The 26,092-nt window shown below is 36.2% G+C and overlaps 2 protein-coding genes across 2 annotated transcripts; one reads left to right on the top strand and one right to left on the bottom strand.

Moving 5' to 3' along the window:
• Window positions 1-1,711: 1,711 nt before the first annotated feature.
• Window positions 1,712-4,501, bottom strand: LOC125490825. Its single transcript, XM_048631170.1, has 3 exons — window positions 4,062-4,501; window positions 3,582-3,710; window positions 1,712-1,827 (listed from the first exon to the last, which is right to left on the bottom strand). The coding sequence occupies exons 1-3, from the start codon at window positions 4,183-4,185 to the stop codon at window positions 1,712-1,714; spliced, it is 369 nt and encodes a 122-aa protein (XP_048487127.1). The 5' UTR covers window positions 4,186-4,501.
• Window positions 4,502-4,784: 283 nt separating this feature from the next.
• On the top strand, window positions 4,785-25,810 carry LOC125488485. Its single transcript, XM_048631169.1, has 9 exons — window positions 4,785-4,958; window positions 5,963-6,110; window positions 7,639-7,782; window positions 20,707-20,796; window positions 23,241-23,337; window positions 23,823-23,927; window positions 24,466-24,621; window positions 25,021-25,116; window positions 25,667-25,810. The coding sequence occupies exons 2-9, from the start codon at window positions 5,971-5,973 to the stop codon at window positions 25,808-25,810; spliced, it is 972 nt and encodes a 323-aa protein (XP_048487126.1). The 5' UTR covers window positions 4,785-4,958; window positions 5,963-5,970.
• Window positions 25,811-26,092: the final 282 nt, after the last annotated feature.

The following is a 26,092-nucleotide window of genomic DNA, read 5'->3' as shown; positions in this document are numbered from 1 at the left end:
ACTGAAGGCATTTACTTTGTTACAACTTCTAAAACAAAGCGCCGAAACAAATACATCATCTCCAAGATAATTTTATGGTCTTCATAAATAAATATGAAACAAATTGTGTGAAAGAAGAGGGAAGGTATTATTACTAGGGAACAATAAGGGACAATATTTTATTGACTACAATATAGCAAAAGTCGAAGGCTACTTTTAGCTTATGATGAAATATGACATCTATTATTGCTAAGGACGCGGACTTATTTAGCGTTTTATCGTTACAAGATTGTAGACACCATTGACAAGTATGGTCTAGTAGATCATGCAAGTACCTATAGTTAGTTGTTTTTGTAATTTTGTTAGTGTTACATTGCACTAGTAGACCTCTCGATACTATTTAATAAACTCCATATTTCTTATATGTAGCATAGTCTTTCCGTTTACATTTAAAAAATCCGCTTTGAATTTCAGGTTTTACAACATTTCTGCAGGACTTTTAAACATGAAAAAGCTTTTAACCGAGCTTAGTGTTGGTTCCCAGGTGACATGGCTGGGAACCTGGATAAGCGAAACTGTGACACAGAAAAAAAAAAAACACGCACTCACGCCTTGTACTAATGTACTCCCTTGCGGGGTAGGCAGAGGTGCATTGCTGCACCCACTTTTCGCCAGAGTGTTGTGTTAGTCCCAATGTAATAGGGGGCGGGCCTATTGCCATTTTACGGGCACATCCAAGACCCGAGAACAAATATCTGTGTTTAAACAAATATCTGCCCCAGCCGGGAATCGAACCCGGGACCATCGGCTCAGTAGTCAGGTCACTAACCACTACGCCATTCGGTCGTCACACACTGTGACACAGGTACCTAAAAGATAACTTAAAACTAAGTCCAGCGTAGGGATATTTCGTCCTGCTATTCTACTAATATTATAAACACAAAAAATTCCAGCATGGATATTTGTATTGTAACGTAAAAACGAATTTACAGATTTTCATGAATTTTGGTATGCAGGAAGCCGACAACCTGGATTAAATATGTTACTTACTGCTAATAGATTTTTTTTATGAAAGTGTTACTTCGTGTTGACTCTGCGAAGGGCCCCAGTTCTTTTTAATAAAATACATGCAGAACTTATTATATTAAATATAGTTTATAATATATTAAATTACCTATAAACTAGTTTACGTCTCTTTTTTGTTTATAATTATATCAATATTGCTGTCTGAGTCAAATAAATATTTTTTTCTTCTTTCTTTCTGAACAGAGATACCTAATAAGCAGTCGGATAATTTGGCGCAGGGCTCGCGCGAGTCACGCCTACGCCTATGGAATCTATGAATACGAACGAGACTCGAGCCCCAGCTATTTACATTTGTGCCTCGCTCACTGCAGGGGCAATCTGTCTCGGCACCTGCACTACCGATATGCGATCACGAACAATCGCATAAGTACAACTATTATAAAGAGTAAAGATTTGACTGTTTTATATAGGTATTTCGGAGATGACATGATACTAGTGGTCGATGTCATGGTACTGTCATGATACCTGGTTGTGGCGGATGTCGTGAAACTGTCATGATATCTAGTTGCTGCGAATGTCATTGTAGTAGATGTTAGATTGTTCATGTCATGATACCTAGTAATCGTGGAAACGACCTGCTTTACCGACATCACACCGGAAGAGACGCGAAGTGTGCCGTTGGCGCGCTTTGTCAGAGTCCAACCGTTTACTTTATGAAGACCGGGACGGTGGGTCCCTCACTTTGTGCTGGAGGCAAGCTACCGAGTAGACGTGTTGGGAACTGATCGTGCGTTTCTTGGAAAGTGTGGTATTTGTGAAGTGCTGTACATGTGAAGTGTTAGTTTAGTTGATCTGTGCCGTTAAGTTGATTTCACTTTGATGTTTTGTTAATTGTGATTTTTATTAAATCTTAATTGTGAACTACCGCTGTGTTTTATGTGTCCACCTACTCGTACACCACGTGCCATGTCTGATGATGATGATAACGAACGCTCGGGCCCCCTCCTGCTTCGTTATATATTTGTTTATTCATTTTCAAAGTAGCCATGAGTCCATAGGAAACCATTTAAAATCGATGTGAAGATCTCGCGGAAAAGATAGTAATACTATGTGGGTACAACTCACACACGGCAATCCGACCCCAAACTACCTGTAGCCTGTAATAATATGAGTACCAACCAATTGGACAGCTGATATAATATATCTACACTGATAAAAAGATAAATGTACATATCAACACAAATATCTGTCTATAAACAAATATCTGCACCTGGGAATCGAACCCGAGACCTTCAGCACGTAATAATAATCAGTTAAATAATAAAAACCAGATTATTCCAGGAGTCGAAAAGTCAGAGTTACTGCTTCGGATTTATTTGCATACGGATCAAGTGCTGGCAATGGATTCACTGTCAAGTTACGTAAAGAATAAAGTTGTTACCGGCAACGTAACCATTGGATGGTGTCGTTTTTACGAGTATTATACGTAGATCTAGGGGTGAGATTCAGAGATATGTATAATGCTCACGACTGTAATCCCCAAAGGGGTAAGCGAGCCACCAATCGTATCGTCATTTTGTATGAAACATGGTGGTCTTTCACAAACTTAATTTAAATTGTATCACAACCAAGTCTAGCTATTGTGTTTGTCACCTAAAACATAGAAGACAAGCTTTTCCCGCGAGCTTCGCTTCACCTAAAGTTTTTTCCGAGCGAATTCCGGGATAAAAAAGTATCCTATGTATTAATCAAGGAAAAATTACTAAGACATCAAACAAAATTACAAAAAAAATAGTCCAGCGGTTTTCCCGTGAAAGAATGACAAATATAATTCCAAACTTCCAAACTTTAACGTTTATAACATTACTACAGAAGGATTTTTCGGCGCAATAAAATGAAACTAATATGTTAGATCTCAAGGTACATAGTTACATACCACTAGTAGACTAGTAGGTGAACTTGAATTAATGATAGGTAACTACTACGAAAAGTATTCTGCAAGGTCATTCATCAGTTCCTTATAAATTAGGTCATCTAATGGTGAATCATCAATGTCGTAATAGGTACTTGTACTGTTGTATGTTTTTGTTTATATTTAGGTAGATACTTACCGAAAAAGCTACACATTTATACTTTTCTCATACTCAAAATATACCTAAACCTACCTTGTACAATATTTTAACTATGTTTTTAACAGAAATTCCACTAAATCATACCTACAAGATTTTTATCGTTATTATAAGCCATTAAATAAACACAGTGGGCCCAATAAATTATACCAAACATATAGGCCACTAAATAGTTGGCTAATGTAGTAACACAAAGCTGAATTGGGCCCGTTATTTAGCCCTAAAATGGGTAAATAGGCACAAGGTTAATATGTTTTTAACATGCATAATATAATAGTCCATACTAACTTACATTCTTGAATGATGAAGAATAGGTACTTTTATCTCGTAAAAAAATTGTATAAATTTACTGAAAGTATAGTAAGTATCTACTTAGTACACCACTAAGGAATAAAGACAAAATTCATAAATTAGTTAGGTACCTAGATAAATTACCCTGCGTCTTACCTTTAGGGAAGGTGAGTACCACATCAGTATGTTGGGTGGCAGTGGAGTGTAGCAGCAGGCGGCGCGGGTGCATGAGGTGAGCCCCGATCTGTCCCGCCATGGGCAGCCGGCGACGGAGCTCGCGGCCCGCTGGGTAAATGGAGTGGGGTTATTTTATTGGATCATGATGTAAGGTGGTATGTTATCAGTGGGTTGTAATAATGTTTTTTGTAGAAATGATTATTTAATCTCATGGTTTGATAGGTACTAAAGATGGTTAGTGGGTCATCTTAGGGACTAAGTACTTGTTATAGGTAAGTACTTAAGTACATATTTTATTTTTACTTTTATATAAATGTTTTTTAAATTTAAGTAAACTTAAGTCACAGAGAATTTACAAGGCAGAAAGTAATAAAAGTAATAGCTAAATTTGTTAATAAATATCTAAAAATCGTGTTTAATTGAAGGCAAGTGTTTAAATTATAATTTCAATTAACTCACCACTGTCGAGCTTGTCTTTAGCGAACTCCGCAAAAGATTTGTGTTCTTGCGGTGTAGAGTGAGAACTACTCTCGTTCTCATCTTTATCATGCGCACCGATCAACCCGACTTCCTCACCTTCCATGGCGAGCAACTAACAAATACGCACAAAACAATAACAGCAACCGGCGTTCCCACAAAGCCTAGCTTCGTCCTTCAGTTTCTTACATCATCGATTACAATAGAAACATGAACAACAAAACTCGCAAAGTTTACACAAATTATCACTGAACTAATGTCACTGAGAACTTAAAACGATTAAGAGCACGAGTAATTCAACGTTTCCATTTTATGAGATGAAAATTAAGCTTATTTATTTACGTCGTAAATAATTCAGCTTTGTTGTTATCCTTCGCAAAAGTTCGGACTCTACTAAACGTCAGATTTGAAATTGATTTTTCGCCGCCATTGTTCTCACGGTTTTTTTAAGTGTTGCTACTCTACCTACTTCCGGTAAACAAAATTAAATTTAAACATTTTTGCACAAAGTCAAAATTTTCCTGCCGCTCTCGTAGGTACCTACTAAGTAGTACCATCTACCTATTGGTAGCAAGCATTTTGTATTTCTACACGCGATTTTAGAATAATGATTAATTAAAACCGGTATTTATCGATAGACTTAAAAAATATATATGTATATTTTGATCTGGCAACTCTAATTATTGACATTCATGTGACGTCACAAACAACGTCAAAAGTTGTCAAAACTTGGGGAGGAGGAGAAATTTAGTTTTTCGTTTTATTCGACGCGAAAATAAAAGACACAATGGTCGAATGAAAATAAAATACGTGGGTTTCAGTGAACTGCTGAGATAAATTGTGTTGAAGAATCTGTGAAACAAATATAATCCATAGGAGGTAAGAATTCTATGTACTTTCCTATGACCTTTCATTGTTCTGAAATGTTTCGTCGCAGTTTCTGAAATTCCGTAATTTCGCGCAGATTAGAGCCAAGAAACTGTCCATTCAGGTAGAAACTAATTTAAAATTAAGTAAGGTAAAGTTTTCATAGAAATTTACCGTCGTAACAAGCGGAGAAAAAATTTGGCCCACTTTTATCTATACAATAATAATGAACAGCTGTTTTTTCGTCACACCCTAAAGTAAAACAACAAAAAACAGCTGTGAGATTTTAGCCTTTCTATTATAATCTGAATATAAACATACCTACGCCTTGCGGCTTAAATCTATGAAATTAGGTATTTAAAACATAACATAAGTATTTTAATGTCTATCGAAACTATGTCCGTAGGTACCTAGTTATAAATGTAACAGTATTACGAAAGATTTGTGTTGTGGCAAGGTTGAGCGACATTCCATGTTGATTTCTATTGATTTTCGAAATTGTACCAACCTTATTGTGCCAGAATCTTGCTAATTCACTAATTTTATTTAATTTATAATGTGAAAGTAAACTCTGCCTGTTTTACTATGACATCTAAATAACTATTAGATTATGTAAAGCATAACTTAAACACTCATACCTGGTAGGCTAGCCACTTTTCTCCAGTTTAAGTTAGTTAGAGGCTCCCCTATGAATTAGAGGCTGTGGCTCAGTTTCTTACTTGAGTAAATCTACCTAAAAATAAATGGAAGTCAACAATAATTTTTCTAATAACTGACATCCATATATTTTATAGATTGCCCACAAAACAACAAATAGAAATATTCTGTCTTCCAACCGAAACTATGAAAGAAAATACAATCTTTCATCATATCTTCTTGTGCCGTATCTTCCTCTTTTTATCCAAAAGATAAAAAATTGATTCTCAGTTTGACCTGTCTATAATCTCTGGCTTTCGGCTGAACCAATTTTGATATGGTTTTCAGTAACATATCTTTATACTAGTCTGCCATTACAGGTACCAGGATGACAGCATGGGAGTGGAGCTCTCTCCCGCTGCTGCCGCTGAAGTGTGTGCTGGACTTCCTCAGCATCAGCGATGTGCTGGCCGCCACCGCCGCCTGTCGAAACTGGCGATATGCGTTGGCATTGTATGAGGGCAAGAGGTAATTTAACATTAATGTTTGTTTCTAACATCCGATGATAATGTGGGGTGTTATAAGTTTAAGGTATCTGTGTGTATTTGTGTGTGTCTGTCTGTGGCAGCATAGCTCCCAAAGGGCTGAACTGGTTTTCGATTTGATTTTTTGGGGTCATAAGTAATGTTACTCCAAGTGTTCTTAGCCATGTTTATTTAATATCGGTTCATCATTCAAAAGTTATGCGACTTTTGGTGTTGAATGTCGGGAGTTTTTAACGTTGGTTAGGTTAGATAATATAGGCTTTTTTTGTAAAGGTATAGGAGTTAAATTGGAAATAGAACACAGGAAAAGTTTTCAATGTACTTAAGTATTTTTATTTACATTAAACTTTTATTTGTATTTGAAAACTGATCTTTTTAATAACTGTAAATATAAATATAAATATGTGGGGACATCTCACACACGGCCATCCGACCCCAAGCTAGGCAGAACCTGTGTTATGGGTGTCGGACAGCTGATATATCTACACAAATACATAGATAGATACATATATAGATACTAAATATAAATATTAGAGGTGCCACGAATATTCGGCAACTATTCGGTATTCGGCCTATTCGGCCAGTTTTTTCAGTATTCGGTATTCGGCCGAATAGTGCGTACTATTCGGGCCGAATACCGAATAGTAAATCATGTAAAAAAATACTTGTTATTTTAATCAAAATTGTGTATTTATTTCCAAATCACAACATTTTAGTACTTAAAATTTATCAGTAATAAGTTGTGCTGGATAAAAACGAGCATTTCAGCATTTTTTGGTAGACCACGATTGCGCTTTTCATTGTAACCATCCTCAGAAAATAACCTCTCACTATAAACGCTAATTCCAGGTGAAAAAAGATAAGTTTTTGCAAATTTCAAAAGGTTCGGGTATTGTTTTTTTGTTTGCTGACCACCACTTGTAAGGATCGGCCATCCGATCTAGGCGAACTATTATAAAATAAAAAGTCAACTCGTTTGCCACAGCATTCTGACTCCTAATAATTAGCATTTCTCATATAATCTGTTGCGACTTCTTCAAAGCAGTTCCAGGAACAAAAAAAACAGGTTGTAGCGCCGAATATTCGGCGGCCGAATATTCGGCGCTTCGGCCGGCAGCGTCGCCGAATATTCGGTATTCGGTATTCGGCCAATTCACTATTCGTGGCAACACTAATAAATATCAACACCCAAGACCCGAGTACAAATATCTGTCTTTAAACAAATATCTGCCCCAGCCGGGAATCGAACCCGGGACCTTCGGCTCAGTAGTCAGGGTCACTAACCACTACGCCATTCGGTCGTCAGTAAATGGTAATTTATAGACAAAATTTTATAAAAAAATCTATAAATTATCAAACATAAACAGTTTTTATAAGACTTTGTCTATCTGTTGTCATTGCGGTCTATGTGGTCTATGTTGCCAAATTCAGATAGACACTCACAGAACAGATATAACAACTTCTATTCCTTTCCGGAAATATTACCTACCTAATACAATTTCCTCTTACAGAGAGACCCTGAAACTGACTGCCAAAGATGTCCCCAAGAGCTTATTCCTGAGTAGACTGTTCAAGGACAACGCGTCGAGACTGGAGATCTACGTCGACTGTAGTGGGGACGATCTTGACAACTTCTTCCAGATTGTGCTGCCAATGTGAGTTGACTACATTATTATAAAATAGCCTTAAGCCTCTTCTATTCCCTAAGCTTGGACTATTTCCCACCATGCTGTTCCACACCGGGTTGGTACTGTTGGTAGATCTTGATGTACTAAATCTAGATATACCTATATGCAGGCTTCCTCACGACGGTTTCCTTCACCGTAAAACTGATGATATACATTGTGCTTAAATTTATAAAGAACTTATTGGTACATGTCAGCGACGGGATTCCAACCCGCATATCTGGATACCAATAAATACGAATACCAACCTACCATCGCTCTTCCTTAAGCATCTTCATGACACATGTTTTTTTGGCCACTTATGCCAAGCCTAGATACCCAACTGTAGGCCATAGAGGGCTGATGATGATTCAAGATGGACAATAAAAGATAAGTGTTGAAAAATTATATGATTAAATCTTTGATTAGAGAAAGTGCAAAATTATTACACTAACTTGTAACATCTCAAGTACCTTACATACTCAATAGCTTATTATCAGATAGCAAATAGATACAATACAATATTATTATAAATTACAAAGTTACATTTACAGGAAGTTATAATTTTCATACCTCTACACTCTACACTACAGTCTAAGCTGTTATCATTAACTAGCACACATACACATAAGCTACACTGTAAATTGCAAAGTAATCGATTTTGCCATTGCGTGTCTGTGTTTTGTCTTCAAAGCCGTCGACTCGTCACAAAGTTATGCCTAATCGATATTACTTCGGCTGCTATTCTAGTTGGCTTATAGCACGTATAATCATAATCGTATACACTTGCTTTATGATTTGATTTACCTATATTCAACTAAGACTTACCTGTGTAATAAAGTAAAGTATAATAGCAGACATTTCTCCACTCTGCAACTTTTGCCTTTGCTGTTTAACTTTCAGTGTAAATCAATGTAAACATCGCCTATCAGTATCTTACGAATCGGCCCAAACAGATTGTCATAAATGAATGGGGAAACTGCATCGGCAATGGGGAAACTGCATCGGCAATGCCGATGAAATGGACGGATTTGTGTGAATTTCATTACAAAGAAGGCAATGCGTCCGTTGCGTGTAATGCCGAAAGATGGTCGCTTACCTTTAAAGAGAGCTCTTCGGATAAAAATATTAATACGTAGGTATGTATTCGGTAACCCTGATTAAGAAAGTGAAACAACGACCTTCAACCACTGCCAAGTGCATACGCCAAGCGATGCTAAAATAGTTATGATGTTAGTAAACAAAAATCATTGCCGTGGCAATAGAGTACTATTTATATTCTATGGCATGGCAATAGTAGAGCTTCTGTAAGTTGCAAGTTTACAATGCCGCCTGATTTACATTATCATAAGCTCTATTAATTATGTACGCTTTTAACGATATACACTGAGAGAAAAAAGTACAAAAATAGTGTTGAAGTTACTAAAATGGGTGTTATTCCCAGGACAACAAATTTACTGTTACTGTTACAATCGGACTTTTGTAAATTCAGTTTTGTATAAATAAGTAAATAATATGTGTAGACATTACACAATAGATATATAGCGAATTTTATAAAACTTTGTCATTTTAAGTTTAACAAAATAGTGTCTTTTAGTAGTACCTCTGTAAATATTACTAAACTTTGTGTTACTTACAGACGTTGTTTTGTGATACTAGTGTTTGTGTTTTTATTATTACTGAACATATTTTTCGTTTTGTAATGTGCAGACTAGGGAATACATTAGCATACTGGGATTCAGTAGTGTGTTTAGTAATTTCAGCTAACTATTTTATATATTCTACATTTGTGTTGTGATAATTATGCATAAAATTTGTAATTTCTAATCCTTTAGTATTGTCTTGACTAGGAAATACATTGGTGAAGTTAAATATATTGTGGGTGTTTTGTAATTTCTAGTACTCGTTTTTGTGATCTCAATAGCCATAGCGCAGGCCACACCAGGAATGAAGCGTAAGGAAACTGAGTTCGATCAGCTTCGCTCTCGTAGCTACCGTCTCTATACCACAAACAATATTAGTCTATGCTCTATACGTACTTAGGATATCACTATGAACTGTGAACCAATGTACGCTATAATACTTGTAAAAGTCCAAATCTGAGCACTGTGTAGTGGTAGAAGTAAGTACGAGAAAGTCATTATAACACAAGAAAACTTAATACCGCGATGTAGACTATTGCATAGTGACATCTGTTAGCGGGCATATGAACTAAACTTTAACAAAGGCTACATTAATTTTTAGTATTATGAAATACTCGGAATAATCATTGTGGTCACTTGTAAAAACAAAATATTCATTTGGCATTACAAACTTTGTTTGATTTCACAAATGTATGTTTTTCATCAGGGCTACATTAATTTTTAGTATTAAGAAATACTCGGAATCATCATTGTACGTTAGAAAATACACAGAGAAGAAATTACAAAGCAACGACACTCAACTTCACAAATCGATACACTTGGTATTATGAGGGAACTGTTAATTTTATTTAATGTAGTAATACCATAATTTTAAAGTGTTTTTTGTTGTTATTACATTTGGATGTTTTATAGTAATTAAACAAGCCTTTGTGAAAATAATTAATACTGTATTGAAATCAATAGGCATTGTAAATCGTATGATTTTTTAATAATACCCTCAAAAACAAAAGTCATGTTATAGATATTACAATATGGAAATAACAAAAGTTTTTAATAATTATGTTTCACTATTATTTTAAAGTAAAGTTCTGTTGGATTTATTTTAAAATAGTATTAACGGGCATTGCAAATCGATTTTTTTATTTCTACAATAAAATTTCTCTCAGTGTAACTATGTATACTTTTACCTTAAATTATCGAAGTTTAATATTCCCTTTATTAGAAGTGCCAATAATTAATCGTCCACTGGTTAGCTACCTGTCTGCTTGCTGGTATTAGTTGGATGAGGAAGGCTGAGGATAGAGTGTTGAGGCGATCTTACGATACGCCTGTTTCCAGTGGATGATTATGTCGTTGGTCCTGCCTCAACCACTCAAGAACTTATTTACCCCAACGGTTATCGCTTCTGCGGCAGATATAACCAGTCCAATCCAATGCCATAACAGCGACTGAAAAGAGGTCTCTAGTGCAGACACTAAACCGAATTCCGAAAAGAATCGCTTCCGTCCAGAATTCGAATGGCGAAGCTACTTGATAAGTCGTTGCGTGTAGTCATTTACATACATAAACGTTTGTTGTTGTTTTGTTTCAATGTATTTATTAAGTAATCATAAAAACACATTACAATTGACAATGACCCACAAAACCAGTTTACTGGTTTGTCTGTGGATTCAGACTTCACTCTTAATAAACTAATTATATTATATTCTATTTTTAAGAAACTTAGTGCTTAACAATAAAATTAACTTGTTTAAACATCAGACAATAGGTATCTATATTTTACTTAACAAATGTTTTTTTAACAATCTTGAGAATCTTGCCTTATTTGTTTCATCCCTTATTTCAGTAGGTAGATCATTTAATAATTTAGGTAATTGTTTTGTTAAGGTCCGACCTCCATAGAAGTTATTAACCCTAGGTATTTCATATTTACCCTGAGTAACCATCCTAGTACCTATACCATGCTGGTGCTGTGTTATATGCTCCGTACTGCCATGGTTGTTCATTGCTAATAAATATTTATGCTTAAGGCTGACTGGTAATACTTTAAGAATTTTGAATAATTGACTATAATCATTTTGGCATTTTCTCTGTGTTTTTTTGTCAACTAGAAGTTTAAGAAATCTTATTTGAAGAGCTTCTATTTTATCAATATAAGTTTTAAATGATAAACCATAGCAGTCAAGGGCATAGCTTACTATAGAATCCACTAAAGCAAGGTAAATACATTTTAGAACATCTTTAGGTATTTTAAAACTTAGTTGATAAAACTTACACAGCAGTATTCTTAATTTATTCGATACATAATCAATATGCTTGGTCCAGCCAAAGTTCTCATCAATTTTCATTCCTAGGTAGGTTACCTCACTAACTTTTTTAAGAAGTTTACATTTACATACATAGTTTATATTTAAATTATTATGATAACACTCATAGGAGTGGGTTTTAATATGACAAGGCAAATTTGGTTGAGCTGTATAAGGTGATTGAATAATTAATAATTGAGTTTTATCAGCATTGAGTATAATACCATTATCATGTGACCATTTGACTACATTATCGACATCTTCCTGCATGAGACGGCTAACCTCAGCCATGTCCTTGCCCGCGCGCAGCGCGCACAGGTCGTCAGCAAACATATACACTGAGGAGTGACGCAGCACCCTGCATAAGCTGTTGACCAGGGTGAGGTAGCACACGGGCCCTGCCGTGGATCCCTGCGGCACCCCGCAGCGCACCGCCCGCCGCTCGCTGAGCGCGCCGGCCACGCGCACCCGGTACGAGCGTGCAGTGAGGTAGTCGCGGAACCAGTCGTTCAGCGGCCCCCTCACCCCACACTCGTCCATGGCACCAAGCAATGTCTCGTGATCAAGTGTATCAAACGCTTTTTTGTAATCAAAAAATATTGCAACTACAAAGTCCTTATTATTTAAATAGGTATTTATTTCATGTGTAAAATTAGCCAACAATGTATTGGTACTTTTGCCTTTTTGAAAACCATGTTGTGATTTATGTAGTATCTGGTTAGTATTTAAAAAATTACCTACTTGATTAATTATACATTTCTCAATAATTTTTTCTATACTTGATAGTATAGCAATAGGTCTATAGTTTCCACAAACTTTATGGTCACCCTTTTTATATATTGGTCTTAATATAGCCTCTTTTAATTGATCTGGGAACTTTGACTGGGCCACACACATATTTATTAGTTTAGCAATTACAGGACTTATCTTATTATTTATGAATTTAATATCACACATTCTAATGAGGTCACAACCAGCTGACTTTTTATCATTCATTGTTTGAATTATCTTTGAAACATAAGCCTCAGTAACTGGTTGCCATCTCATAGACATACTAGCAGGGTTTACATAGTTATTCCTATCGAGCCATTTATTATCACAATGATGCCTTATATTTTCTATTTCATCAGTAAATGTATTTGAGAAACAATCTGAAATATCCTTAGGAGTGCCTATTTGAGACATATGCTTTGTAAGGGATGGCTTAGGCGAGACAAGTGAAACACGCGACTGTCCAGTAAATACTCATTTATTTAATAATAAGTTGAGACTTATATTAACTCTGTACCCTACGTCACTACCTGAGTACATATCATCCCTACATCCCCATCGGAGGGAAAAAACAAAACATAATGATTACATATTGTTGTTTTGTTGTATAGTAATACAAATTATAAAATATAGATTAATGCGATTACATAATCGGTTACATAATGTTGAAGATTAAATGAATAACATATAAAAGGTATACATGTAGGTTACAACATTACACGAGTACACATTACTAAAATAAACACATGTTATTTAATTGATATAGAATAACTATACTTAATTACTAGGAAGGTAGGTAATACAATTTCGTTCTGTTTTTGTGAATAATTTCTGGTTTACCATTTTTTAAAATCTCAACATTCGGTGACATATCTCTAATAACTTTATAAGGACCTAAATAGATATTCTGTAATTTATTACCTGTCTCGTTTTTTACTAAAATTAAGTCGTTTGGTTTATATTCTATTGGATTTTTGTTAGAATCATATTTCTCTTTTCTTGCTAATTTACTGTTAATTAAATTTTTTCTAGCCTCGCTTTGTACCGTTTGTAACCTGAACTTTAACTCTAGAGGATATGAGTCAACATTGTACAGAGGTTCAACTGTGCCATTAGTTAAATTAGATGGCAAACTGCACTTTTTACCAAACACCAACTCGAATGGAGTAAATTTTGTTTCAAAATGTACTGAAGTATTATATGAAAAGCACCAATAAGGAAGCCACGTGCTCCATGCTTCCGGTCTGTTGTCAGTTTGTATGCGTAGATAATTTCCTAAACCTTTGTGTGTATTTTCTAACGCACCAATGCTTTGATGATGGTAGGCAGTAGAGTTTAATTTTTCTATTTTTAAAAGTTTACATACCTCCGTAAATGTTGCTGACATAAATTCGGCCCCTCTGTCGGTTCCGATGGAAATTGGCACCCCGTACTTTAGTAGGAAATTAGTAACAAAACACCTTGCAATCTCCGTCGAACTCTTAGTAATCAAGGGAAAAGCTTCCACATATTTTGTTAATTCACATTGTATGGTTAGTATATATGAATATCCATGGCAATCTTTATCGATAGGACCAACTACATCTAAAAAAACTTTTTCGAATGCTGTGTTTGCAGTTGTTGTAATCTCCATAGGCTCTTTTACATAGTGATTCGAATATTTTTGTTTTTGACATTTGTCACACCTTTTTATGAAATTTTTAATATCATTTTCCATTCCTGTCCAAAAGTAATATTTTCTTATATTATGTAACATTTTCCTTATGCCTGCGTGGCCACTCGTAGGCAGTAGGTGAAAGTCATTAAGAATTACCCTTTTATCATCTTTATCTTGAATTCTCATAATATCTTTTAATATACAAAGTCGTGGTCCGGACCATTTTTTCATACTTTTTATTTCGCGCATTAATTTTTCAACAAATATTTTATTTTCATTATTTCGTAAAAAATATATTTCTTTAATATTCAACTCATCACAAAAATTACTTAGCTCTCTCACAAAAGCGCTTGGCGTCGGTTGTGATCGAGAAGCTAGTTTTATATATATCATATTTTTACTTGAATCATAACATAAGTAATTGCTCTCTTTATCTATATTTTTTCTTAATCTCAATTCTCGTAAGTAAGTATTATCTATAAATCGAAGCTCTACCGAATCCTGCGGTTTATTACACATTTCTACAACTTTCGGCTGATCAGACCGGCGGTCGGTAGGAATAGTAATATCCCGAGAATCCTGAGTCGCTTTCCTGCATTGCGCACGCGTCATCACATTCATAACTTGCTCATTCAACTCTTTTAACTCTTGTGAACTCACACATATCCTGGATAATGCGTCTGCAGCCGCATTATCTGTTCCTTTCACATATACTACCTCGAAATCGTACTCCTCCAAAGTAAGGCGAAACTTGGTCAACCTACTTGAAGGGTCCTTCATACCAAATAAATATACTAATGGCTTATGATCCGTAAAAATTTTAAACTTTCGCCCGTATAAATATGGCCTAAAATGTTTCACAGCCCATACAATGGCCAATAATTCCTTTTCAATAATTGGGTAATTTTTTTCCGCTTTATTTAGTCCTCTACTAGCGAAAGCTACCGGCCTGTTATCTTTATTCGATAATATCGCTCCGAGAGCGTAATTTGATGCGTCAGTCTGTAGTAAGAACTCATTGTTTTGCGATAGGTCGGGATATTGCAGAATAGGGTGACCAATTATTTTTTCTTTTAACGTTTCGAAAGACTTTTGACAGTTATCATCCCACTCGAAAACGGCATTTTTCTTACACATTTTATTTAAGTGATATGCTATTTCCGCGAAATTAGGAATAAATTTTCGATAATAGTTGACGAACGCCACAAATCTCTTTACTTCATCCGTGTTTTTAGGAATTGGGTAGTTTTTTACAACTGTAATTTTATCAGGATCTGGTAAAATTCCATCGGCTGATACAACATGGCCTAAATAAAGTATCTCTTTTTTTAGAAAAGTACATTTTGATGGGTTTAATTTAAGGTTCACTTTTCGCAGTCTTTCAAAAATTGCCTGTAAATTTTTATTATGGTGTTCTAAATTTTTCCCGAAACAAATTAAATCGTCCAAATATATTAGACATTTTTCGTAAGAAAGACCAGACATAGCAATAGACATCATTCTGGAAAATGAACTGGGACTTGTCTTAAGACCCATGGGCATCCTAGTCATTTGATACTGCCCAGAGTCGAATGCGGTGTACTTACGACTGTTTGGATCTAGCTCAACATTATAATAACTTTGATATAGGTCTAAATGAGAAAAGTATATACTTCCGGATAAAGAATCGAGTATTTCTACAATATTCGGAAGCGGAAATTTATCGTCTTTTATGCAGTTGTTCAATTTTCGGTAATCTATCACCAATCTCCATTTCTTTTCACCATTGACGTCGGTTTTTTTAGGAACCAAAAGTACCGGACTTGACCACTCACTCTGACTGGGTTCAATAATCCCTTGTTTCAGCATTTCATCAATTTGTTTTTGTTTTTCAGCTTTTTGTGAATATGGTAATCTATACGGCTTAGAATAAACGGTATCAGTGCCCGGTTTCAAGTGAATAGTATGTTTATAAATTGGAGTCGTAGTTAATTTATCGCCATTTAAAAAAAATACGTCCGAATATTTTGCACATAAATTTTCTATGGAGGCTTGTTCCTCTTTATTTAGGTAATTTAATTTTAATGATGAAAATAATTGTTTTACGCGATTTGCATCAATTTTATTTTCATTAAGAATACAAATGTTGTAATCACAAGCCTTTTTTATACGCGGTTTAATTTCATTTAAGGTCAAGTTATTTTCAGTCGTGTTTAAAATTTGGATCGGTATTTGACCGTCAATTGGGGCAACTAGAGAACTAGCAATAAACACCCCTTCCTGAATCTCACTTGCACAAACCAAGCATTCTTCTTTCATATCAATTTTAAGGAAATGTATGGATTCTGATCTCGCTGGAATATTAAAGTTATTTTGAGTTGAAGAATCATTATTCATTATAAGTGGAATGTTGAATATACTTGAATTGTTTTGAAATGAGATGTATTTATCTTTGAAATTTAAAACAGCCTTATACTTATTCAGAAAGTCTTGTCCTATTATGCCGTCAGCCTTACAAGGCAGTGTCTCAAATACATAAAACACATGCGTCAAAACTTGATCATCGATACGCAGCGGTAAGTAAATATATCCCATAGCCTGGACTTTGCCACCTACACCATTTATGACGATGCTACCTTTATGGATTGGAAGATTATGTTCTCTGACATGTTTATATTTTATTGCCGATATGGAGGCGCCTGTATCTAACAGCCAAGTATAAACATAGTTTTGGTTAGTAGATAAATTTATATGACAGTTGTCGTTGCACACATATATATGGTGATTAGTCACGAAAAAACTGGTTTTCTGGAATGCATTTGGAATTGTTGTCTGACTCTAAGACATGAATCTGCTCCGGGCGGCGTCCCCTGTTAAAGTAATTATTAGAATTACCTGTGTATCTGCCTCTCCGGGGTCGCATGTAGCCTCGTCCCGACGGTTGTCCTCGCCATCCTCTGCCTGATGAGGTATTAGCATAGCCACGACCTCGACTGGAGTACGCACCTCTTTGTTGATAACTCGACGACGAGAATGGAGCACCCCTTTGGTTACGGAATGTCCTGGCTCTGAAATTACGGTTATTATTATTTCTCTGTATGGTAAAAAGTTCAGTTGCCTGTGTCGATGGAGCATCCTCATCAACTGCCGCTTGTATGGCATCTTTTAAAGATGTGTAGTTTCTAGCAGTAATAACAGTACCTAACCTGCGACTACGTAAACCTTCTGCAAATTGTTTTATCGCTTGCCGTTCGTTCAGTGGTTTTAAAACATCAAAGCTGTTTGAGTTGTTTTCTGATTGAGAAATTGTTAAATCTACAAACATTTCGGATAGTTTTTTGCCAAACTCATCAATACTTAAATCATTTTGTTTCAAAGTCATCATTTGTTTTTGAATAGCACTTGCGGACTTCTTAGGAAGTAGCCTTTCCTTCATATCTTTCAGTAAATCGGATACAGTATCATAATTCTGTTCCAATTTCAGCTTCGCACTTTGGGAAAGTCGGCTTTTTAGTATAAAAGCAATTAAATTATTTATCGATTCTTTTTTCAAAACAGAATTATAATATTCTATCCCGTCTATTAACTGTTTTGTGTTAGAAAGTTCGTCTGTCATAACAGGTAATAAATTCAGAGCTACCTTTAAATCAAAATCCATTTTTCCACTTCTTTCGTTTTCTTTTTTACACAATAATATAATTTCTTTATATATTTTTTCAAATTTATCAGTATCGCTATATATATTTCTTAAGGTTTCCACATCACTTACGACATTTAAGGCACAACTTATTTCATGTAACAAAGCTTCAAACTCTGATTTTAATACATTTGCCTCAGCTAATTTTTTTTCTAAAATTTGTCCTCTCCTTCTAGTTGATCCTATCTTTATTAAATATGTTTTAACTTTTAATAATTCTTCTATGAACTGTTTAATACCTTCCATAACATAATAATACAAAGTAATAAAAATACCTTACCCTTAACAGTTACAATGATACATAGTATTGAGTAATATGATACGCGACGATAATAATTGTCCCGATAGACTTTAATTTTAACGCACTTGGTACTCACTGCACTTTAGAGGCCATATTTTTAATCACTTTTTCTCACTATATCACTGTTTTACGAAGTGCTGCCGCTTGTAGTCGTCATCATCACCAGCGCCCATGCCAGTGCCCGAAGTGGTTCGCCGCAGTCTCATGCTCTGCGCCGCCGCACGCCGCTCTATCTTCTTATTACAGCTTATATTGATATATCGGCCCAGAAAAAACAATATCACAACAGCCAGCATCAACAGCAGCAGGAACATATACCAGTTCATGTGATTCAAGTGACCGAGAATATTATTTGATTCTTGGTTCAAGGAATTTTTCAGCCCAACTTGTGTCATGAAGTTATTATTTTCCTGGCGCGGAGGGGGCACGGAATTACACATTTTAGTAATTTTTACACAACACCAACAGTTTTAGAGGTCCTTGCGCGCGCGACACGACGATATAATATATTATGCGATGCATTTTGTCACACTTATTTTGCACGCGATACCCGAAACGCTGCCAAACATGGCAGGGTCGCCATGTAAGGGATGGCTTAGGCGAGACAAGTGAAACACGCGACTGTCCAGTAAATACTCATTTATTTAATAATAAGTTGAGACTTATATTAACTCTGTACCCTACGTCACTACCTGAGTACATATCATCCCTACAGCTTCATTATAGTGATATCCGGAGAGACCTTACTGTTACCAAGTATACTATTAATTCTTTCCCATATTTTTTTACTGTTACCATTACAGTCAATGACAGCCTGCTTCTCATGCATATTTCTGGCTTTTGAAATTGCTTTATTACATTTATTTCTATACCTAGTATAAGTTAGTCTTTTCTCCATACTTTTGCTATCATTATACCATAAATTAAATAAAGTATCTCTTTTTAATATCATACATTTTAAGTTATAATTTACCCAACACTTATTATCCCTATTACTTGCTGTTATTTTCTTAAACTTATATGATGATTCATAAACAGAAGTAAAAGTAGAGTTAATTTTGTTATACAAATCTAGTGGGCAATCTATATCCATGAAGGTAGAAAAATCTATGTTAAGTAGGGATTCACGAATCTTTCTATTATCTAAGACCCTACGGGTAAGTGGTTTACATAGTTATGTACTGGCCACCGTTTTATGTAAACCTAGTCGCGTATTTACTTTCTCTGGGGTGTGGCCTGTGAGCCGAATGAAGTAAAAGTTACGAGTTAGTTTTTTGCCAAGCGAGGTAATACCGATATGGTCTCACCACAGAAACTGTTCATACGTAAACATAATATTATTGTATAATAATGTGTAATGTTTAGATAAATTGTACTTTATTGCACACTAACACAGAAATTACAACAATAAATCCACAAAATAGACTAGTTTAATGCTGGAAAATACCTTTAACATCTGTGACATACGGTGATAAGCTCCGGTTAAATATGGTTTAAGTATATATGTTTGTGGTAATATCGAGACTAGGCCTAAAACCCTTCCTTCATTGGAAGGAGACCCGTCTGAGCAGGAGAGTGATGGGTCGTCGAATAGTCGTGATGATGAATTCGAATGGCTTCCTTTTTTGATACAGTCAGTAAGAAATACTTACAATACCTTTTCTTTCTTACTGACAATTTATGAAATAGTATTATTCACGAATGGCCGCGCATATTTCTATCATTTAAATAGGAAAAAGCTTTCACTTTCACACGAAATTCTACAATTAGGTATGTGAATTTGACCTCAAACGATGTATTGTAGAAAAGATGAAAGTTTTATGACAAATATATAAATATTTTCATCATATGTAGTTAAGTAACTATAATAAATTTATATTTACGATTGATTCATAATTATATTTGATCAATCAACCTGTTAATAGGTATTTATCTTATTCCACTATACAAAAAAACCACAACAAGTTATATTATTAAAGTAATGGGTACCTATTTTATTTTCGAACAAAAAGTGTACACAGTTATACAGTTGCTCTCAAGTTATTAGGATTCTTGAAAGTTCAAAGGTCAGACATTTCTGTAACAGACCTTTCCTGCTTTGGTCCTTTACACAAGTTTACAATTTATTGTTAGATGCCGACCGTTATTTATTTAACTACGCAATGAACTTAAACCTTCATAGGGCACTAAAGTTAAAATATAGAATAGTATTCGTTCTCAGTTGCAAAACTCTCAGTAATCTTAGAATCCGTCTATGCTGTAAGCATACCAAAAAATATAGTAAATAACAAAGTGGAGACATCTCACACAGACCATCCGACCCCAAGCTATAGGCAGAGCCTGTAGTATGGGTATCATACAAAACAACACACAACACCAAACAACATTAAATTAACACTCAATACCCGAGTACAAATATATGTCTTTGAACAAACATCTGCCCCGATCTGTCTCGAACTGGAGATCGAACCCAGGATCTTCGGCTTAGCAGTCATTTATTTATCCATAGTTCATTCGGTCGTAGTCAACCGATATACTGATTATAAACCATTTGTCTTCAGATTCTACGAGCCCAGTCGTCTTACAGAGATAGTGTTCGTGGCTCGAGCCTTCATGAACGAACAGAAAGCAACCACTTTGAGGCTTCAGAGGTAAGGATTTTTCTCATTATTGCTATATCTTTGAAGTCTTGGTGTCTTATGAACCCTTAAATAGGACAAAGGATCATCGAAATCATCGAATTTTATCAGAAAATATATTCAAATGGCGACAGATATTTATTTATTGACAAACCTACCATTATCATTAGAGTGAGATACCTTCTCCCACATATTGTTTATTTATTTTATTTATTTATTTATTATAAAAACAATAATGCTTAACAGCTATGGCCAACACGCGATCATTGCTAGGTAGTACAACAATTATGTATTTACAAAATATAATTTAGCTTTCAACAAATACAATTAAAATTATAAAAAAAGAAACATAAAATACAACATTTAAAAAAAACAGAATTAAAAATCTATATAAATTGAGATCATTTTAAACAATAAATAACATATATCTTAGGAACTAAGTACAACTTTACATAGCCTAATAAGAGCAGGTAATGTAGTGTGATGTATGTCGGCATCCTGACATCGCTCTAAAAAGTTATTAATATAACAAATAGCCCTGACAGTGGGAGCATTCTGTCCACGTACTGTGGTGACCTCAACTACTGGTGCGATCGCAGGCGGCGCGGCGCGGGCGGCCCCCGCGCGTCGGCGCCCACAGCCCCACGCCGCTCAGCGCCGCCGGGTTGTCCACGCCGCCCCGCAGCAGGCGCAGGTAGTGCACCACGGTGTGCACCGCTCGACGCACTTCCAGTGTCTCCATACCTACCATGCCTATTACAAATAGAGACGGATATAGAAAAGGATAGTATCCGTAGACCCTCCTAAACAGATATCTGGCAAACTTACGCTGCAAACGCTCCATCATGACAATATACTTAGCCTCGTAGGGTCCCCATGTAATTGCGTCAAATTCTAGTTTACTTCGGACAAACGAATTATATAGGACCATGGCAACTCTAGTGTCACTAAAATGAGATGCAGTGCGCATGACGTAACCTAGAGTCTTGTTAGCACTCTTACAACACGCCAGAATTTGATTTCTAAATGAAAGTTGCGGATCCAACAAGACACCCAAGTCGCGTATCTCTTCTACTCTCTGGATAGGACAACCAAGTAACGTATAAGACTGCTCAACAAAGCTTTGCAGTCTGCCAAAAGTCATCACCCTACACTTGTCCACATTGAAATTCATATCGTTTAGTTCGCTCCAATGGCCAATAGCGTCGATGTCTTGCTGTAGTGATTCACAATCGACAGTGCTTTTAATGTATGTGTAGATCTTTAAATCATCAGCGTACATCAGGCATTTACATACCTGGAGCACTTTGGGAAGGTCATTGACCATCAGAGCGAACAGAGTTGGCCCGATGGTGCTGCCCTGACTGACACCAGAACGAGTGTGGTAGCCGTCAGAGCAGTAAGGTCCCAATTTAGGTTCTACCTTTTTTGGCATAAGATTTATTTGCCTAATCTCGTATTGCATAGTAACGTTTGGTCAAAGTCTCGTTACGCCGAAAATCGTATGGCATAAATCTCGTTTAGTAAAAATTTATTTCGCATAACATTGTTTAGCCTAATAATGGTATGGCCAAATCTTGAATAGCCTAATAATGCTATGGCATAGGTTTATTAGGTTTATACAAAGTAATAATATTCGTTTGGCTTTAACTTTGACTGAGCGTCTCCCTACATAGCGCAAACTGATGCCTTGTATTGTTTCCACTGTTTGGAAAACGCTCCGCTCCGCTTCGCTGCGCTCCGCTTTGGTTTTGATGAACATGTGCACCTAACACGCTCCTCCTCGCTTTGCTCGTCGTCGCACCTATTTTTAGGTTTCGATCTCATGGGGTTTGTAATAATTATATTGGTCGTTAACTTTCGATTTTTTGATCATACAATATCGTGATTTTCGGGATGTAGGAGAAAAATACCACAATTTGTACATTTACTACGTACTTAATATATTATTTATTAAGATAACATTACGAGAAACAAGATTATACATAGGTATAGCCGAACATTAATTTGAGCAAACGAAACTTAGGTGTTTAAAGATTGTGCCTAAAGAGTTTTAGACGAAACGAGCCTTATGCCACACAAGTCTTGGCAAAGTGATGGTTCGGCCAAAAAAGTTTAGACCATACGAGTTATGCGAAATGAGTTTTGGTCAATAAAGATTATGCCAGATGAGCGGAACCCCCCAATTTAACATATTGCCTACGTTATTGTTATGTTGGCATCTATTTTTATTTTAGTTTCCTCACCTATTCAAGGTTGCCTTTAAGACATCGCTCTTAGCGATAAGGCCGCCTATTATTAATTGTTCTTAGTTTATAACAATTTTTGTCTGTTGTGTTACTTTGGCGACCAGTAAAGGCATATTCTATTCGATTAATAATAATATCCGTGTAGGCTGATGATGATGATAATTCTTGGGCACTGCTGCTGATGATGATGATGATGTCGTGTTGCAGGCCAATAACGGAGAACCTGATCCACGCTCACCGCAACACGTTGCAATCTCTAGCGTTATTCGGATGCGAGATGTCTTCACTGAAGGATGATAATATCGTGAGTATTTCCTTTAGTGCTACCCCCAAATTCATAGTAGTTTTACTTTTAGTTTTGAGTACGTTTACAAATGACTTTAAAACATGGGAGTTTAGACTCTTTGTGCCAGTCCAAATTCGTATTTCCCAACGTAATTTGTAAACCTAATAAAGTGACAACTATTAAGTACCAACCTAATCCATGTCGTATGTAATAGAAGACAAGCGAAACACATTCAACCTGTTTCGATTAGTCTTCTTCATTTTTGCGTGTCGGTGACAAACACTAGATGTGACTGGTCAAAGTAGAGCAACGATTAACCAGTCAGATAAATTGTCTAGGTCCACTCTGTCGAATCTCATTATTTTTAAGGTCCTTTTAATATCCATTATTAACCACTACTAACTACCTCAAAATTGGAAAGGCATTTGTATTGTATGTTGGTTGAATTCCATCTAAATCTCTTACCAACAAGCATGTTTGTATGTAATGTATGTATTTTCCAGGACGGCAAAGAGCTGAGTCCGTGTTCGGATCAGTACTTCGAGGCGGCGCCGAGCCTGCTGCCCCCGCAGTACAGTCTGCGGCCGCTCGCCTTCTCTTCTATACGGGTGTGTTGTTTATAATATATCCAAGTAGGTAAAACGTACAATAGGCTAGTTTCCTTGGTATGAAAATCATAGTAAGTAAAATATAATATTATACACAAAAAATGGGACCACCCCTGAGCTCAACCCGATAAAACAAAAAAATAATTTTCAAAATTGGTCCATAAATGGCGAAGTAATCGGTGAACATACATAAAAAAAAACATACAGACGAATTGAGAACCTCCTCCGTTTTTCGAAGTCGGTTAAAAATATAACATGAGTCCTGTGACAGGTGTCAAATGCATAAATTTTAAATGTCATTGGTTCGTTCTCAAGTGAAGACAGTTACATTTTACAAAGGGTTTGCGGCCTCTCTCAATTTCAATGATACGGATATGTGACTCCTTTGTAGAGAGTTTCATAAAAGATAGAAGAAATTATAAAATGAAGAACCTTTAGAATGTCCCGACTCTAGTGCGCTAAACTAAATTATGTACTGCCTATATACCTATAATATGTAACATAAACCCAATAACATAACCAATGTCTCTCCCCCCAGCACCTAACCGTAGACATAACCACCCTAGACGGCGCGGCTCTCGACGCCATCTCGTCACTGCGCATGCGTCGCCTCAGCGTGTGCGTGTCGGGGCTGTGTCGTGTCGGCGCTGTGCCGTGGCGGGAGTGGCGCCCGCCGGAGATGGACGTCACTATTGTGAGTTGATTCACCGGTAGTTATAACAAAAGAACAAATTGACAATGACGGCATGATCTTACTACTAATCAGCAGCTAGCAATAAGCGAAAATAAGTATATAATTATGAGTGACGCATTATTAGTAGCGGATTATTAGTAATATATTAGGATGCTATTAACATTTATCCCTGTTGACATTAACTTACGACTCATTTGGTGCCCACTATAATGATTTCTGATGACGATGATAATGATTGCTGGTAGCTTGGATGCTAGTGCCAAATCTTTGTCACGTCTTGTCAATCTTGTCATGCGTGTATTGTGCCCTGTGCTAGGTATGCCGAGGGTAGGAGAAGTGAAAAGCGATCATTATACTTACTATGACATGTAAAGCAAAACAATGCTTCTTGTTTTCCAGATCAACGTATCGACGGATTTGTTCCCCGAAATAATGGAGAACATCCTAACAGATGACATCCCCGTGGTGGCCTTCCGAGTCATGTTCTGCAAAGTTGTAAGTTTATTCGTTTATTTACTAGTTTAACACACTCTACACAATGTTGCAAAAGTTCGTATGTTTGAGTTGAGCCATAAAGTCACACATTGTTAGAATCAGATCTTAAATATTTGGGAGTTTGTTAACTTTATTGTACAGTGTCATGCACATAAACCTAACCCCTCATAAAGTGACATTGCTACTCAGGGAGTCAGGTATCTTATCTTATATGTTATATCCCATTCCACGGGGAAAGATATTTGATACCAACAAAAACTACCCTTATTCGAATGTAATAAGGGTTCTGTCAGATGTCTTTCTCCGTGAAATGGGATATAGTGCATTATAATACACACACACATTTGATAAAGCTTATGTTTGTAGATGTAGATGTATAAACTCTAAAGGCCCCTTGCGCACTAGGTAGCTGGGCTTGCCATAGACAACATGACACAAATTCTCGTAAATTCGAGCTGCCTATTGTGCCTATAGTGCGCGGGGGTCTACCTCTAAATATGCTTATTCTAAGACACCGTTCTCTAATAAATCCCATTTCTTTTCATTCCAGCTATACGAGCCGATAATAAAGCACGTGGCCAACAACTACCACTCCATCCTACGTGAGTTTCAGTATGTGGACGCGCCCCACTGCGGCCCGCGCCCAGCCGAGGTCGTCATGGACCCTGAAACGGTACTGAGCTGTAGCGTATAGGAGATTAGGTCTATATTTCAGCGTTATAATGGGGGAAAAAACCAAGTGAAACTTTGGCAGCACTATCGAGTTCTCCTTTCAGGTTCTGACCAATTACATTATTGGGTTGGGGCAAAAAAATTGCGACTGAATCAACGAATTAGAACTGGAGAATCGGGCACACTCGACAGTGGCGACATCTGGAATTAGCTTTGCGTTTTCCTCCCCATTGCAAGAATCCTAACATTCAGCTAATGTCAATGCGATGCAAAAATTCAAACTTGTATAAAGTAGTAAACCAGA

Source organism: Plutella xylostella, chromosome 28 (genome assembly GCF_932276165.1).
Source record: "Plutella xylostella chromosome 28, ilPluXylo3.1, whole genome shotgun sequence".
NCBI classification, from domain to species: Eukaryota; Metazoa; Arthropoda; class Insecta; order Lepidoptera; family Plutellidae; genus Plutella; species Plutella xylostella.
Note: the sequence above shows the minus strand (reverse complement) of the source record. Positions and strands in the feature narration are given on the sequence as shown.

Coding starts and splice junctions, on each gene's coding strand:
- LOC125488485 (XM_048631169.1), top strand. CDS start 5,971: ATGACAGCATGGGAGTGGAGCTCTCTCCCGCTGCTGCCGCTGAAGTGT. Junction 7,783..20,706: donor TTCCAGATTGTGCTGCCAAT/GTGAGTTGACTA, acceptor ATTTGTCTTCAG/ATTCTACGAGCCCAGTCGTC. Junction 24,622..25,020: donor CGGAGATGGACGTCACTATT/GTGAGTTGATTC, acceptor CTTGTTTTCCAG/ATCAACGTATCGACGGATTT.
- LOC125490825 (XM_048631170.1), bottom strand. CDS start 4,185: ATGGAAGGTGAGGAAGTCGGGTTGATCGGTGCGCATGATAAAGATGAG. Junction 3,711..4,061: donor TAAAGACAAGCTCGACAGTG/GTGAGTTAATTG, acceptor CCATTTACCCAG/CGGGCCGCGAGCTCCGTCGC. Junction 1,828..3,581: donor GGTACTCACCTTCCCTAAAG/GTAAGACGCAGG, acceptor TCACATGTACAG/CACTTCACAAATACCACACT.